We start from the raw sequence: 18,046 nt of genomic DNA, 5'->3' as shown, positions 1-18,046 counted from the left end.
TGCAAACAAATATTATTTGAAGCAATAATATTTATTTGCTTCTACGTACTTATTTATATAATTAAATCTGCGATTATATATTGAAAATAGTAATAGCAACGTAAACGAATGCCATTATCAATATACATATATACATATTGCACCAATAAAAAGAGCAATTTCTAAAAGTTATACGTGTTCTCTGATAACATATACAAGAACAGTTGCTGTAGTTGAGCGAGTGACGTCACGACGTCTGGCTTTCTTATCTCTCGCTGAAGCTCACAACCTCTCGGCCCGTAGCCACGCGTAGCATACATAAGCGAAACGAATATGAGAATTGGAACCATTTACATTTCGGAGAGCAGAGCAGACAGTCGGGCGCGTTTCGTTCGTTTTCGCGTGTACGAGTGAGTGAATTTTTGTATCGTTCGATTTGTTTTAAAATCGAAAACAGCAAGCAACAACAACTAACGCGAAATAATATTCGTTTATTAAAAATATTTCGCAACCAATGTGCTGTATTGCGTCAACCAAGTGAAATTGAAGTCAGCACAAAGATTCGAAAATAAAAATATATTACTCGTACACACAAACACACACGCATACAAACAGAAACACACGCACGCACACACATATACAACATACAAAACGTACACAACTCAAAGAAAAGACAATGAAAATGCCAATCGTGAGCTAAAGTCAAACAGCAGTTAGTAAGCGAGTTAAAAGCAAAAACTGTGATAATTGTGAGCTGGCAAGCAGTGCATAAATAACATTTGGAACCACAACAACAAGCAACAAAATGGATAGCAGCAGCAATACGAATGCAGTGGAAGGCAACAAAATAGTCAACTATACGCTGCCAACGACTCTCTCGGCATCTGCTGAGAGCAGCAGAAACAACAACAACAACAACAGGAGGAACAACAGCAGCGACGCATCGTCCGCTCTGACTGCAGCTGGCAGAGAGCAACGCCTGACGCCCGCATTAACTGTGTTTACATCAGCCGCATCAACGCCCACCTCCAGCCACTCCTCCCCATTCGCAATGTCGACGCCGACAAAAGAGTTCCCGAACGCGCAAATGTTGCGCACAATTAGAGAGAAGCTGATGCGTACGCCCGGCGGCGTCTGTGAGCTGCACGCTTTGAGCTTTGCGGAGCAGACGAACCTCCATGGCAGCATGAACGCCTTTGGAGTTGGCGGCGAGCAGCCCGTGAAGGTGATCAAGAACCGTTACCTGATAAGTGCCCAGCCTAGTCACATCTCAGCCGCGGCAGCGGCCAAGACGCCCGCCTCATATCGCCATCTGATCGATCTGACGTCATCGAATCTGCAATGCGTGGACGTCTTCACCGGGGAGCAGTTCCTTTGCAAGATTATCAACGAGCCGCTGCACAAGGTGCAACGCGCCTACTTCCAGCTGGAGCAGGACGAGCAGCTCTGCCGCAGCACCATCTACGGGCACACGCTGATCCGAGGTGTGCACGACCTAGTGCCCCTCTCCAAGAACCGCACCTACATCATCATCGCACCCGTCCAGCAGACCCAGCAACGTGTCTATGAGAACCTCCACACGTACATCCGTCACGAGAAGCGTCTCTGTGAGCCGGAGGCTCGAGCCATATTCCATCAGATCTGCCAGACGGTGCAGGTGTGCCATCGCAACGGGATCATCCTGCGCGACCTCAAGCTGAAGCGCTTCTACTTCATTGACGAGGCGAGGTTAGTATCTGTATCCACTCGGATAATTGTAATTGTATACCCTACACGAGGGCATTCTAATTTTGTCATGACTTATGTAACGCATTGAAGACAAAATTGATAATACTGAGAATCGGAAAGACGAGTTGCATCGATAAAGTTTAGATAGCTTTTTATACCCTTACCCAGGCTATATTAGTTTTGTCAATGAATATGTAACAATTAACCGTCCGTCTGTTTTAAGACTTGCTACGTTTTATCTTTTTTTTTTACAAAATGTTTCAAATACAAACTTAAAATCGTACTCCCATAGAAACATCTAAAATTATGTAGTACGAAAAAGTTTTGGACTAATACCATATTTTGGAAAAGTTAGTTGGTTTAGTATATTATATAGTTTTATATAGAGTGAATCGGAACTATATATAATAATATAATAAAACAACTATAGTACAGTTTATAAATTGAAGATTACCTAAGATTTAGACGTTTGGAAAAATTTGATAACAAAAAAAAATCGTGCAGCATAATTCACGGCAAAACTTAAATTAGATATAGTTTTAATGGATTTTTAATATTTATATGTCTTGCAAATTATAACTTTCTTCATTATTGGAAAGTAATTCACTATGAAATACTTCCAAAACTGTGTGACTGTATAGACTTTAATCGGATAGAGTGTAGCTTTCTTTTACCCACTTTTGCTGCTAGAACTAGTTTATTGTTTTGCTTTTCTAAAGCTGGCAACACTGTTGGACTCGTATGTGTTTAACATCCACATAGAGTACGCTGAGCGACACCACTGCATAGAGTTCATATATGAACATATAAGAGTAGTTCCAATTCTAGCATATTTATGTATTTACCGTACATACATAAATATGTATGTATGTATGTACATGTGTTGATGGCTTTCGTAATCGATTGGTGGTGACCCTACCCCGGCACCCGCATGTTGCCCACCAACAACAACGGCAACATCAACATCGGCTCACACACTCACTCACACCTCGCACACATTTGCTCGCTGTACTGGTTGCATATCTTTATTTTGCAATTCGATAAAAACTCGTTATGAGCAACAGTTGTTGTTTTTTTTTGTTTGTGTGTTGGTGTTATTGGTGCCACAATTGTTGCTCTTGTTATTGGCCGACGTTGTCGTTGTTGCTGTTGTGTTCGGTGTCGGCCAGTTGTGGGTAACATTGAACATTTAAGAAGTGTTGCAATAATAAAAAAATAAAAAAAAGACCAATAGATCAACAGCAGCGACAATACGCCTGTATATGTATATATCTGTGTGTGTATTTATACAGTCAGCTATGGGAAATTACTGTAGCTGATGAAATACATCGGCTCCAAATAGAATATTGCGTTCTTTTATGAAAAACGTTTTGCGTGTTCAATATTTTGGTCAATACTGTACACACGAAACACTGATAATACAGTAAAAACAACAACAAAAAAAACTGTGTACATATGTATGTATGTATGTATATCTGGAGCGTACAAAGTGCTCGCAGCGAGGTTCCTACTTTGTACTCATTTACTTGTTTGTATGTGTGTCTGTGAGTACACTTATACGTGAGTACAGTACACGTCGAAATGTTAGGCTCACCTTCAAATTTGTCTGTGTGCTTGCAAAATAATTCATTTTTGTTTTTTTTATTTACAATTGCACATACGTCAGACGTGTGTATGTTTATACATTCACATGTATATATTCTTAATCTTGACTCGTGGCGAACGGAAAAACTTTTCTTTTTTCGTACCTCGCTGTCTCTGCTGTACCTGTTGATTTTGAGAGACACACAGTCGCAAATCGGTTTCTCTAAGTAAATGTTGGGTATGTGTATTAGTGTGTGTGTGTGTCTGTATAGTTCTTACGAATGAAGCAATACTTGTTGAATGTTTTTGAACTTTTTGCGTTAGTATTGTTTTCACGTTTCCATTGCCAATGCAATTAGCAAATTTATTGCATTGACGTTTTCCGCTATTCGTGTTGCCAACTTGTTTTTACATATGTACATACATGCATACGTATTAATTTTGTATACTCTGTAATTTAGGAATTCAAAAAATGAGTCTATAATAAAATCATGCAAGAGTTCACAACAGCTGATAAATGTTAAATGCTTTCGTAAACAATCAAATATGTATTATCATCGTATTTCATCTATTATATGTACAGAATTAGTATTTGTTGATTGTTTATTTTATGTCTGGATAAAAGCTACGCAGAAAGTCTTGTATATACATATATGTATGTATATGCATATGGACGTGAATAAATATTTTTTCACAGATAAACAATTTTTGTATACTAGTATACATGCATACATCTGTATTATTCACTTAAGAGGCATATTTCCTTGCATATTATTGACTCTTGACTCAATTTTAATTATCTCAACAAACATTAAAAGCAGTATTTTGTGTGTACATAGTACACATACATATATATGTATGAAAACAAAAAAGATGCTATATATTTTGGGTTGAATGTACTTATTTGCAAGAATGTGTATAAAAATAAATGTGATTGTAAAAATATAAAGACAAATACATATATAAATGAATATAAATCATACTTACCCAAGTCTTCGATTGGCAGGCGTGTATTAGATATATGTATATGTATTTACTTATACACACATATACATACGCACCCAGTCGGCTGTAAGGTCAAATTGTGCTGCGGCGTCCCTGACTCTGATCTTCTGTGTGTATGTTTATGTATGTATTATTATTTTTGGTTGGCGCATAGATATTTAAATAGCATTTAAATTAGCAGCACGTATTAACGCCGCCGTCCTCCTCACCAAGCTCACCTCTCCTCTGGCTAATTGAGTGTGCGAGTATCTTTTCGGAAAATACAATTTGTTAATTTCAAAAAGCGACAACGTTCGCATGATACGTACAGCGCGTAAGACTGAGAGAGAAAGAGAGAGAGAGAGAGGCAGCAACCGTGTACGCTCTTCAAATGAATAGGCTGCGCAATGCTCGCCCCTCTCCTATGAGCGAACAAGGTCGCTTGTTGTAACAACTAAACTACGTGTTGCTCTCACTCGCCCTCTCTTTCTCGGTTACTCTCCATGGATCGTATTTCTCTGCTGCTGGTGGTAGCATATTGTAATTTTTGTTTGACGGCAAGAGGCGCGCTCAGTTTTATTTTTTGTTGCTCACTTTTTGCTCAGGGTCAGCTCGAGGTTTTTGAGCTCGTGTGTATACACATATATGTATGTATGTATGCATGTATTTTTGTTTGTTTCATGGCACAATCGACAAAAAAATATTGTTGATTTTTTTGGCGCTCACTTAATTATCTTTTGGCTTTTGATTTCCAATGTTTGTTAGCTGTTGCCATTGTTGTCTCTGCGCAAGAAGCTTTGAAGCCGTAGGTGGAGTTGCCACAACGCTGCGTCACTTTGAAATAGGCTGGCTCAAATGAGCGCGCGCTCTCTCACTCTGTCTCTCTCAAGCGATTTTGCATGAAAATGTAGGCCAATGTCAACATGGTGTCACCGCTCTTGGGTGTTTGGGGTCGCCTGCTTTGTCAGAGATGGGTGCACGGCTTGTCTTTATGTTATATCAATTACATAGATACGTTCACGGCAAAGCTTGGCTCACTAAGGCTGGCAACGCCATCAACGCCAACGCAATGCCAATCGATTTGTGTGTTGTGTGTGTCTGTTGTAATGCGCTAGTAAATGGCAACACCATCAATTTTTAAACGTTATGCAACTCTGCATCTGACTGCGATTGCAGACACAATAAATAAAATGCGATAAGCATTCATTTAAAATTGTTTTTCGTTTTCTTTTTCGTTTTGATTACAGAACTAAACTGCAGTATGAATCGCTGGAGGGCTCGATGATACTCGATGGTGATGATGATACGCTGAGCGACAAGATCGGCTGTCCGCTGTACACCGCACCGGAGCTACTCTGCCCGCAGCCGACGTACCAGGGCAAACCGGCGGACATGTGGTCATTGGGCGTCATACTCTACACAATGCTTGTGGGCCAGTATCCGTTCTACGAGAAAGCCAACTGCAATCTGATAACGGTAATCAGGCATGGCAATGTCCAAATACCAATGTCGTTATCCAAGTCGGTTCGCTGGCTAATGCTCTCGCTGCTGCGGAAGAATTACACGGAACGCATGACGGCGACTCACATATTCCTAACGCCTTGGCTGAAGGAGCAGCGGCCGTTCCATTTGTACCTGCCCGTCAATGTGGAAATTGCCGACGACTGGGACGTGGATGTTGATCAGGATGAGCACGAACGCATGGAGGAGGGGGACATGAGCGACCTCTGTCAGCTTGGTGATAAACGGGAGCACGAGTACGAGGATATTGGCGTGGAGCCCCTGGACTATACGCACAGTACGCTGCAAATGGCCCAAACCAGCGTCTCCAGTTCGCTCCCCGCCGAAACTGATGCGGACGCCGACGAGGACATGGGCTGACGAATGCCTGACACAGAGCCGGACACAAAGCCACTAGAAGCTCGCTTTCTCGTATACGCTGGCGCGTGATCTTGAGGCGTTAACTCGCTTTGGGATTCAATGTTTGACCTCAATGGGGCGCATTGCCATTACCAGATTACCTGCTCTCTACGACGATAGCCGAGGCAAAGGCGGCCGCGCTCTCCACGTCATCATCCTTCCCGGAGGCGAACTAGCCTCCGATACTCGCACACAAAAAAGACTTTGTAGCCTCGCTCACCTTACACGTAAACAAAAACACAAACACAAACAGAAAACAAATACAAAACTCACTGCCTTCCAAATGCAACAAATTAGCTCGTTCTAAATGAAGAAGAATCCTTTCAATTGAATGCTTCACACGTTAGAATCCGAATCCTCGTAACTGCAACTGCAACTGCGACTGCGACTGCAATTGATTCTTCCTAAAAGAAACTTATGTACAATACATAAATTAATATTTTTGCTGTAAATTGTTGATCTTATCAATCGATAGAAAGCATTATTTTCAATGTTTACAATGGCAATGAATGCAAATTGTTATTTATTATTTAAATTTTTTTTAAAGTTTTGCATATTATGGAAAGAAAAAAAAAAATAGCATAAAAAGTGAAAATTATGAAACGAATAAAACATAAAACTTTGATCTCACTTTAAAAAAAAAACAAATGTGATCTTTTACTTAACTAAATGCGCATTTTCCCACAGAAAGACGAACACATTTCAGACCTAATAAAGCAAAAGCTGATTCGATTCCAGACTGTCTATACAATTGCGTCCATATTAGAGACTTTAATAGCTAATGGGTTCTTATTTGGCATCAAGTTCGTTTTATTGTAAACTTTGTCGAAATCGGAATACAGAGAATTCAGTATGAATGTGCTTTTTGGTTACAGGATATCTGCTAGTCAGTCTCGATAAAAAACATGGCTTTTCTTTATTGCTGTGATAAATGCCGAACGTTAAGCACGTGGGAAGAGTTTATCTCTTGATAAGCGTTATCAGCTGTTGCTGGCATGAGATTGCATTTTCAATGGCAAAATCAGAAAAATTCCTCAACGTTCGTGCTCACATGATATAATGCCCAATCGCAAAGTATAACGTGGCATATACGTTTATGTAAACATATACTTATCAGGAATGCAAAGCGATTTTGGACGAACCGGTTCGAACCCAGAAATAACTTTATACTATGATCGGAACTTCAAAGATGGAAGTAAATAAAAAAAATTAAAGGGAGCCTCAGTCCCAAGGTAAAAATAACTCTGGCCCAAATAATTGGATTTATCTAAACATAGATGCCAATTTTGGGTAGAGCTAAAATCTAGCCCGCAACGTCTGTATGAAAATATGTATGGCTTAACAATATTTTCAGCAAAACGGGCAGACATAAATTAAAAATTAAATCAAGGTTAGAACTAAAACCCGACTTCATGAATGTGGAAATCAGGTTAACGTATTGGAGCTTGTGGTAAAGAGTTGGTTCCAGCTGCGAACCGAACCACCGCGAATATTTTTGTTGTTTTGCAGCCCTGATACTAATTTATATGGACTTTAAACAACAGATGGAATATATGATATTTTCAAAAGGTGTTGCATTTGTTTTACGTTCAGAGAATAGCCCCCATTTTTAACAATAAAATCTACATAACTTATATGTACGTATAGAAAATTGACTGAATCTACGAAATAGCTTTGGCATATGCATACATATGCGTGAATTCAGGAAGACGGTAACAATAACATATTTTGGTTTCATTAATTAAATTCGTCAACGATAAAACATAACCACATGCCGAAAATGTGATTACTAACTATTTTATTCACGACGCAATAACCAACGTATTTGCCGACGTGACAAGTTCTACGTAGCTTGGCCATGTACTTTAGTCATCATACCGTATTATAAAATTGGTGAGAGCATTTCGTAAGAACGTTAAACCTGCTGAGAGCAACATAGGCGCCAGTCAATGTTACTTCCCGATTCTCTTGACTCGGAATGCTGGAACAATTTTAATTAGGTGTGGTCTCACTTCTAGAACATTTTGATTATGCTTTTCTATTTGGGAGATAAACATTTTGAGTGTCAATCTGTTTTCAAAGTACCACGTAAGTTCTAGAGTTTGCGAGCAAATGTATGTTCAATTTTAGCGAAATAATTTAATTATTTCATAAATTTCCTAAAGTACTCATAGCTTTATATATTTTGAAGATCATTTTCAGAGTTTTCAAGAGGTGATCGTTATATAAATTTATATAGAGCAATTTAAACATTTTTTGATATTTCTCAATGAAAAAGGAACGAATGCGAGTATTGCAACGATGTCTTCTTACTTAATGGCAAGCATGAAGAGGAATTTTTGTAGACAATGGAATGTGTTTTATTTTTGGTATTTAGCGTAATTATTTCTCTAAAGTTCTGTCACTAATTAGAGAAAGAGTGTCCTAAATAACTCTAATCGCATTGATGCGCATAGACAACACTCGTTTCTCTGGTGATTTCACAACCTGACATTTAATGGTTTTGGTTCTTGTGGTGAGAGGGAGCGACGCGAACTGCACAAACTAAATATTCATAAAAATATTAGTAACTAGTATCTGGTATGACTTGAGTTAATCAAATATGAAGAAAAAAAGGAAAATGTAAAAAAAAAAACGAAAAAAGCTCGATTAAAATTTATCGACCGTTTTGAATTTCTAAAATTTGAATTGAATGTGGCTTCGTCTGTAAAAATCAAGCTATCGATATATCGAAGACAAGTATCGAATAGCAAATTTCGCAGTTAGTAACAGCAAATGTTAATGTGTTGCTGCTGTTATTTGTAGGTAAGAAGAAGAGAGCAGTGGTGGGTGCAAAAGGAAGGTGGTTTTTCAGTAAAAATAAGTTCCGTGTTTTTCAAGAAATTTTCGTTCGTATGATGTCCATAGAAGGGAAAGTAGCCATCTGTATCCCCAAACGTAGTTATGTAATATATGCTTCGCATCTCCAAACGTTAATAAATCCGAAGGAAAACGATTTATTCAACAAAATCCATCAAAATGAAGATTACCGACCTAAACATCGACTGTCTTTTGCGAATTTTTAAATATTTGTCAGAACGCGAGCTTGTCATACTGTGTGAAACGAGTAACTATTTTAACGCGGTCATCGAGCAAAACATATTCTATGCCATGACAAAGGATTTGCTACTATGTGGACACCGAAACAAGCCAAGTGTCGAGAAAAGGTAGCATACTTTGTCTATAAGATATTTAGATTGTTTATTCCACCACATTTGCTTTTTAGGAATAGAACACAGCTGACGTACTTTCGGCGTCTACAGGTTGCAAGAAATTGGCTTCGTGGTGTCTACACGGAACGACATTACTATCATCATGCGCAGATGTTTTCATCCAAGCTTTGGCTGGATTCTGATGCATTGTACATAACGCATGCAAATTATTTGCGCAAGTATCGTCGGGCTGGTCCCGAGTCTCTGCAGCGTCGCTTTGAAGTGGAAATAACCACGCCCACCGAATCGGATATAACCGATTTTGTCAAGAAACAAGACACCATTTTTGCGGGACGAGTGTGCGGAGCATGTTTTGTTAGCGAAACAGATGTCGTTACGGAGCAGGCAATGCATCACGCCAAAGAATATATGTTCTGTGTCGACTTCGTTAACGATATTTATGCTACCAGCACGGACACCTGCTGCAAGCTATGGAAACGTTCAACGGAATTTGGACTCACCCATTTTGATAAATTTTTCCAGCTGCAGCAGTCCTTCAAGTCAATGAAACTCAGCGATGATGCACAATGGCTCTATGGAGGTCTATACACAGATACCGGACGCAAGGCACTGCGCGCCATTAATGTGGACAGGTAAAGTCGCCGTTGAAGTTTGCAATCTTCCCATTATTATATTCCAACGCTTACAGTGGCGAGGAACAAGTTCTCAACTCCAACACCATTTCCATTTACGATCTAAAAATCAAAGATGAACATGTATTATTTACCGCCAACTTTGATACCACATTCCGCATGTTTGACCGACGTACAGATCGTGATGTGGCTGTTTGGGAGGATCCGTTCGACTCGTCCATCTACTGTCTGGAGTACGACGGACTCTATGCGGTGCTCTGCGGCGCAAAGTACCACAGTCGCGTCAACCTATACGACATTCGTGTACCTGGCAAATACATACAATTGTACTTTCCGGGACGCGGCACAGCACGACAGGACTATAGAAGTTCGCCAGTATATAGTCTTGCTTGTGACAGTCAATATATGTTTATTGCAACTGATCACAACCTGCAAGTGCTCGATTTTACAACCAACTATGGTGTCCAAAGAGATTACAGTCGTTTTCATGAAAGCCTAAGTTAAACAAACAACAAAATTGTAATTAATTGCTTGTACTCACACAAATAAATTAAGTAGTTTTTATGTAGAGACATTGCTTAGATCAGAAAAAGAAAGATCATTAAAAGTACCTTCTAATTGTTGAATGGACCGATTTCATTGTTTTTGCCCGAGTAGGCTTCCTCTATATATTTATATTTATTTTTGAACTGTTAAGAGCAGCACTTCATTATTTATTGTTGTACCCAATATTATTATGATGATATATTTATTTGCATTTGCCTTGCGGCTTATTTCCAATTGAAATAAGATTTTGGATAACAAATTGCATTGGCCAGCTTATTGAAATAGTCGACAAGGTAAAATCTTATATTAATAGACCACAAACTTATGCTAAACAAAGAAGCCTTTTAAAGATCCATTGAAAACATACAAATAACTTTCACATAAACAATGTGTTGTTAGATAAAAACTTAAATGTAATAGTGCAAATGTTGTTATGCGTATTTATTATCGCTGCTTGCTGTTTATTGTGTTATGAGCAATATTTGAATTGCAACCGAGCCTGGCTGCAAAAAATGAGCCGCTCTGAAAATATATCAATTTCATATCGCACATAAATACATGTTGTATATGCCATATAAAATTTAAATACTTTAAGAGTTATCAGTTAATGCGTTCAAATAAAAGGTAATACTTGAATATATCTATGTGTGCTTACTTATATGATTTGGAAACAAATTTACGAGCTACCTGCATCCATATAATAACAACTGAAATGTGCTGATATTTGGCATCAAGTTGTGTTCAGATATCATAACAGCTAATTAGCATATTTTGAAGCCTTAATTTTGTTGCGTTTTAACAGGCACTTGATCCATTCTTTGTTTTTGTTATCTTTTTTAATTTCATACAATTACAATTTGTGCATCCTCTAAAATTGTGTAAACTTAATCCAAGAGAAAAATATTGTTAATAGCGAGAAAATGCACCCACTGCATCTATTTGTCATTCCCTCTCTCTGTTGCCTTCTTCGGTATGTTATATAGATGCATAACTTCTATGATACAGTTTGATATTCACTTTAAGGGAACGACTATCTGGTTGTGCTGTCATTTGGCTTGTCCGCTGCGGTTGGGCATTCTGTGGACGTCTCCGCGTCAGTTTCTGTTGGCGTTGTGTTCGCGCTAGGCGGCTGTGGATGATCCAGGCTCTCGCTAAGCGCTGCAGCCAGTTCGCCGTTAAACTGCAGCAAGCAACCCAACGCGCCAAAGTAGCCTTCATGTTCCAGGAACAGACCCTTCATGGTGCCATTCGACCAGAATTCCATAGCGTACGCCAGTAATTTCATCGAAATGGGATTCACACGTAAAAAGTTGCCTACAAAAACGACCTAAGGACGAAATAGAAGCGTTTAGTAAGGAACTACGCAATTTTGGCGTATTACTCACCCTATCGATCTTCTCGTTTAGTGCACACATTCTGGCTATGGAGCCAATGTTGTTGGTAATGGTGACGAGCGTGGCATTCGCCAGATCCTCTCTAGACACCGAACAGCGTTTGTCGTTTAGATGCATCTGGCCAAAGCTACAATCAAGGCAGACAGGTTAATGTTACGATTGAAAAGATAAAATGTAATCTATTTGTTACCTGGAAGCCACTAAATCTCCGGGCAAGCCAAACCGATTATAGTCACCGCCGTAGATGTCCTTGACCAGTTTGTCCACCTTCCGATTGTCACCCTTTGTGGCCAATTGTATGGCTTCCTCAAATGTTGTGCAGCCGGTAAGCAGGCAACACAAACCCAGGAATGTTCCACCGCCCAAGCTAAACGGGAGACAAAGATCCCAACTCAGTTAATGCTTACAACTCGAGTCGAGATCGCTTACCTTGTGCCCGAAATGCGTTTATAGTTGTCCGGCCCGTATACTGCCAGAATTGATACACCTGAGCCGACATTCACCAAGATAAAAGGAAACGGTTGCGAGAAGTTAAAGGCCCGCTTCTCGCTTTTACTGCAGAGCATAAAATAAGAGAAGGTTTTTTTGGCGGTCAAGTCGGAGCATCTGGCGCAACGTCTGGCCGTGACTTACACAATTTCTCGCGCATTCTCATAGTAATAGCATTCAGTAAAATTGTGCATATCGGCGAAGAGTATGCCCTTGATAAGCGTGTCCAGCTCATCGAACTTGGCCAGTTTCATGTTCACTTGATCCCGAAAATCCTTTTCAAACTTAAAAGCTCCACCGCCTGTGGCACAAACGGTTGTTACCAGCTCCGCCATACCCTTCTGCTTGGCCAGTGACAGAAAGTTGCCCATGTCTGTCGTCTGGAAGCGTATAAAATGCAGAGAACCCCGACGCTTTCTGATCTCAACATTGTCCATCTAAAGAAAGAGTTAGTTGAGTATGGACATGTTAAATACATCGCATTCGACTGCCAGGTTAATAGTAAAATTCCAAATGCTTACATATGTAAAAAACAAAGATTACAAAACATTCTCCTCATTAAATCACTTGATTATTTAAATGAAAGCGCACGTGAACAACAAATTGTCTAGTCAAAGTTTAAAGACAAATTCATGTCCACCCGATGCTCGCGTAATTAGAGACGTAAATAAGCCGATAACCATTTAAAATATAACAAAAACAAAAAAAACAAAAAAAACATTCAAAAACGCACAACAGGAAGTCAAAAGTCAATGAATGCTCTATGTAAACTTGTCGTCACGTAGTCGACGTGCATACAATTCAGGTTCCGGACAGTGTTGAAGATTTGGCCGTTTTAGAGCTAACTTCAGCTATAATAATGCTTATTTAGCAGTTAGTTCTTTTAATGAAATCATTCTTTGAATGATGCGATGCATTTATCAACTAATGTCTCAATAAATTATGTCGTGACAGACAAATTTGTATACTTCTATAAAAGGTCTTCAGCCGTACTCCCATTCTAGGAGGAGGAGGAGAAGGAGCTTTGAGAGATTGGATAATACAATATATATATAATAAATATGTACATAAAATGCCCTGAACATGTCCAAGTAAATGGCTTTGGGTTCACGGCCAGTTTACAGATCGGTGCAATATACTACGAAGTATCACGAAATCAGCAAACGAATCATGCGACCTGGCTATGACCCCAATGATGTCTCTCGATTGGACGCGCAATTTTTAGGAGATAATGTTAACGTTTAGGCTAATGCAAACGATTTCATTTTTCGGTACGTTATCGCCAATGATTGTGAAGGACAGAAAAAAAAACGACATTAATGGAATAAAACAAGTCACGCGTTGTAAAACAAATCAATGTCGTTACAAATCGATGTGTGTATATAGATATATAATGTATGTAATATGTTGGGAAAGGTAGATCTATTGATGGGAACTCACCTGCAAGTGCGTGTCGCGATGGCCGGTTTTGCCATACGCCGAATTTCTGGTCAGATATCGTCGGATGTTTCGTAAAATGCCAGCCTCGCAATCCTGCTCATCGGGCGTTATGTCCTTTGGCTCAAAGTATACCAATTTTGTGAGTGTCCCGCCGATATCCATGCCAAACCATGGCATCGCTATAATAAATCAATGCCGAGTTCATATTTAAGACCACATCGTATTGACGAAATACCTATTGATACCGAATAGAACGGTATGCAGCATGTACATATACAGACCCTGTTCTGATGGCATAGTCGGAACAGGGCCGGGGACCTTTGATTGACTATCACATAGACCCGTGCAGATTTACGTGGCTGCATCGTAATTTACATTATGATTTGGCAGGTTTTGTGTCTAAATAAATTTAGATTGCAGCATTCCCGAAACAGATTCAAAATGTATGTGTCAAATTTCGAAAATAACATCACATTTCTAGCTGTAGTCGAACATCATTTATTTCTTTGCATCAAGTTAAACAAATTTTAGACACATAATCATCAGATTCAGGGACAATCAGTTATTAAAGATAGTACTATGTATTATAACACCAAATAAACACAAAGAATTCATTGGATCTGCGTCTTCTATGAAGTAATCTAATCTTATCAAACTGTTTAAACTAAATACAAATTTGGTTAATTACCCTTGCATGATAAATGCTTTTGATCATTTTTTAAATAAAATAACTCTATTTACACTTGAATTTTGTGATTTGCCACAATATTGGTAACATAATTTAACTTGTCCCGCATAGCACACAATTATCAAGATATCTTTGAAAAAATACAAGTTATTCATGTCGGACCTTGCTTTCTGACCGATTGTCCATATAAGAGCTATATATGTATATAGTCTCTTGCGGTTGACTTTGACACATGCACACTTGACATTGATTTAATTATAACTCTGTACACCAATAATTAATAATATTGAGTGCTTCTTGAGATTGTTCTAGTATCAGTAATACAGATTCCAATTTTCATAACATGTGCTTAAGATGTCTCTTTCTCTTTCTCTTTCTGTTTCTCACTTGCTCTCTTTCGCTTTCTGCATGGCTTCGTCGGTCGGGCACGTACCGCTTTTAATGATGAGATCAAAGATCGACGTAAAATCCAGAGTCTCTGTCATTGCTTGAGGGTAATTGCAATAGCGAATATTCACTGTTTCACGGTTGTAATGGGTATATCTAGCGCGTGCCCATAAAGAGCCAAAACATTTTGTTTAATTTCAACGGGTGAGCAGCAACACGTTATTAACTTCGAGGGGCAACTGCTAGATTATATATTATAAGTTGATGAATATTGGCAAATCGAACTGCAAAACATGTGCGGCCAGAAAGAGAGAGGGAGAGAGAGCGAGCGATATCGATGCCTGCTTATCTACCCTTTAGACTCTCTGGTTATCGACTGTTAAGAATTTCTAAAATGACCGCTGGCCTCTGGATTGGTTACACTAAGCGGCGGCAAGTCCCGAAATCAACCACATTGCTATCTAATCACAAATTAACTAACTTACATATATGTACATACATAGACATTTATGTGTATGTACATATCAAAATTAATAAACAAACCAAGCACAAAATTTGTAAAAATCCTATACGTTTTCACCGTTAAAACGCTATATCAGCTGGTTACTTAAAGAGAGCAGAGAGAAGCTTTCTTTTACCTGCTTTGCGTTCGTTAGGAATAAATGCATGAGAGAGCAACAGATAGAGAGAGAGTGAGACAACTCTGCTTTCATTTCTCTATTATCATCTTAACGAAAGCAAGGTTGCCATATTGAACAAATCGGTGGCACATAAACTAAACGTTTAGTTTATTGTCCTATTTTTTAAAGAACTCGGATTTCCTGATTTATAAAGCAAATGCGCCTTGTGCACTTATTAGTTGTTAGACAAACCAGAAATTCTAATTTTTGCTGTCTTGATTCAAAATTGATTTTTATTCTGCTTTGTTATCTGCTCACGTTCTTATCAACTTTGGGTACAGACACAAATTGAGCTTTGATATGGATCAGATGCTTGGTATTGTTTCGACTTTGGATGGCGGATTACTTACACATTAAATCATCAATGTTAGGGATGTGTTTGGCGGGATTCATTTTGGGCTGATTGCATGTTTCAATTAAACAATTATCGTTTGTCGACGATGATTTCAAATTGCCGCCATTTACGAAATTATTACTATTGTTGTTGTTATTATTGTTGTTGTTGCCGGAGTTGCTGCTGGATTTGCTTTTGTTACCGACTCCAATGGCGGCGCGCCACGAAGCGCGCCATGAATTTTTCTTAGTGGAGATCATTTGTGTTGGCGGATTGATCGTCGCAGCCAGCGAGGCGTGTGTGGTTGATTTTTTGTCGTTATGTAATTTGAATATTTTCAAGTTGAACGAATATTTCGAGTCGCGCGCGGGCACTTTCATTTTAAATGCGTCGCGTGTGCAATCAATACCTCGACGAGTCTTGCTTTTATTTCGCGCTGAGCATAGTAGTTATTCTCGCCAGCAGCGGTCAAGCATTAACTGCTTATTTGTATTTACATTGCTGCCAGCCAGCCAGCACGGTAAATGATCTCAAAAACGATCAGCTTTGATTTCGCTGTGTTTTGTTTTGAGTAGACAGCGCGCGTCGGTTCGGGCATCCGTCGGGCGCAATCCGTTTAACTGACCGCTCGCAGGCGTGAAACGTGTTTGAATGAAATTTCATTGTCACTTCGTTAAAAACGATGCGGCAACGCCGACAGCGGCAGCAGTAGCCGCCACAACAGCAACAGCCGAGCTGGCGTCTACGTCAGAAGCGCGCTTGCACAAAATTCAAAACACATACATATGCATGCACACACGTATACATATGTATGTATGTATGAATATTAATAGGAGACATCGTCAAGCAAAGCCGAACTTAAGCATTGCGAAAGCAAATTTCAAAAATAAAACAAAATCAACGATCAAAGTTGAACTTTACTACGAGCACAACCTAACAATACCCTTGACATGAGCTAGAGCTGAATGCAAGACGGTCAATGGTCAAGTAAGATCAGTTTTGTATGCTATTTATTAACAGCATTAAGTGCTTGCAGCTCTGATTGTTATGCAAATGATTATTTCAAATCCAAACTTTATTTTGCAAGCATTTTGTATAAATTACTGTAAAAGCAATTTTTGACTCTTGCTACGAAAGTACTTAGTACATGTACATATATGTATGCTGCTGCGTGAGCAAGAGAATGAGCGCAACAAAAGAAAGACCAATAAATAAAAAGAGGGGCGCCCTAATCAGAAACGTCAAAGTAAGGCTTATATGCATACGTATGTATGTATGCATGTACACTCTGTGCATAGGTACATATTTTACTTTAAAAGAGGACACAAAAAAAGTCAAATGTTTTGATAAACTTCAAAACTTTTGTGTTTCGGTGTACAATAAGATATATGTACATGCTTCAAGCTGTGTAGCAGGTTTTTCTATTTATCTACATGAGATTTATTTAATTTACACTTACCTCTCCCCAGCTGGTGGCAGAAAACAATTTCATCATCCTGCATGTTTAAGATAAGACACAATACGTCGCAGTCAATAATCAAACACCGGCAATGGCGCGTTCTTCGTTTGTCCCAACAAGTTCAGCTACTGAAAACGTGATTCAGCCGCCACCTGCAGCAGTTGTTGATGGTTAGATAGGAATGGAAAATGGATTTTGGAAGAACTTCGATGGCAACGGAACAGCTTCTGCTCACATTGGCGGTGTCTGTCCAAGATGGTTTCTTGTCGTGGAAGTGTGTCGGCTGGGCAGGTTACGCTTCTCAAGTTGGCATTGGCATTGGAAACCGAATCACAAAAATATGTTTTCGTTTTGTTTACAATCTGTTTTGCCGCCTGAAAGCTGAGCGCTCCCAACTGTTAATGGCAAATCAAGATCTGAATTCGAATATCGTTTGATTCTGATAACTGTAGTACGCACTTTGTAATTAAAACTTTACAACAATTACTATACAAATCTAAATCTAGTGGCCTTGCACGTTATCTTCTTCTTTGCATTAATTCAGAACAGCTGTTTGCTTTGTTTTCTGGTCCAGATTAGAGATGGGTTTC

At 39.1% G+C, this 18,046-nt stretch overlaps 3 protein-coding genes across 6 annotated transcripts; 2 read left to right on the top strand and 1 right to left on the bottom strand.

The window, feature by feature from the left end:
- Positions 1–341: 341 nt before the first annotated feature.
- On the top strand, positions 342–6,730 carry trbl (tribbles). Its single transcript, XM_064689447.1, has 2 exons — positions 342–1,707; positions 5,523–6,730. The coding sequence occupies exons 1-2, from the start codon at positions 785–787 to the stop codon at positions 6,154–6,156; spliced, it is 1,557 nt and encodes a 518-aa protein (XP_064545517.1). The 5' UTR covers positions 342–784; the 3' UTR covers positions 6,157–6,730.
- A 2,272-nt stretch (positions 6,731–9,002) lies between these two features.
- Positions 9,003–11,223, top strand: LOC135433394 (F-box/WD repeat-containing protein 4). The gene is made up of 3 exons (XM_064689436.1): positions 9,003–9,401; positions 9,461–10,039; positions 10,096–11,223. The coding sequence occupies exons 1-3, from the start codon at positions 9,214–9,216 to the stop codon at positions 10,541–10,543; spliced, it is 1,215 nt and encodes a 404-aa protein (XP_064545506.1). The 5' UTR covers positions 9,003–9,213; the 3' UTR covers positions 10,544–11,223.
- Positions 10,771–17,943, bottom strand: fbl (pantothenate kinase 3 fbl). Of its 4 annotated transcripts, none has more exons than XM_064689434.1 (7): positions 17,457–17,943; positions 13,909–14,087; positions 12,613–12,905; positions 12,409–12,534; positions 12,170–12,346; positions 11,971–12,106; positions 10,771–11,912 (listed from the first exon to the last, which is right to left on the bottom strand). In XM_064689434.1, exons 1-7 carry the CDS (start codon positions 17,497–17,499, stop codon positions 11,616–11,618), a joined length of 1,251 nt encoding a protein of 416 aa, XP_064545504.1. In that variant the 5' UTR covers positions 17,500–17,943; the 3' UTR covers positions 10,771–11,615. The 4 variants fall into 4 exon arrangements, with proteins under 4 accessions (XP_064545504.1, XP_064545500.1, XP_064545503.1 ...); XM_064689430.1 differs by lacking the exon at positions 17,457–17,943 and adding an exon at positions 16,014–16,540; XM_064689433.1 differs by lacking the exon at positions 17,457–17,943 and adding an exon at positions 15,030–15,187.
- Positions 17,944–18,046: the final 103 nt, after the last annotated feature.

This window comes from Drosophila montana, unplaced genomic scaffold, assembly GCF_035044405.1.
Source record: "Drosophila montana isolate Dmon_TW-CO22-7 unplaced genomic scaffold, ASM3504440v1 contig_3218_1, whole genome shotgun sequence".
NCBI lineage: Eukaryota > Metazoa > Arthropoda > Insecta > Diptera > Drosophilidae > Drosophila > Drosophila montana.
This window is presented reverse-complemented; position numbering and strand designations above follow the sequence as displayed.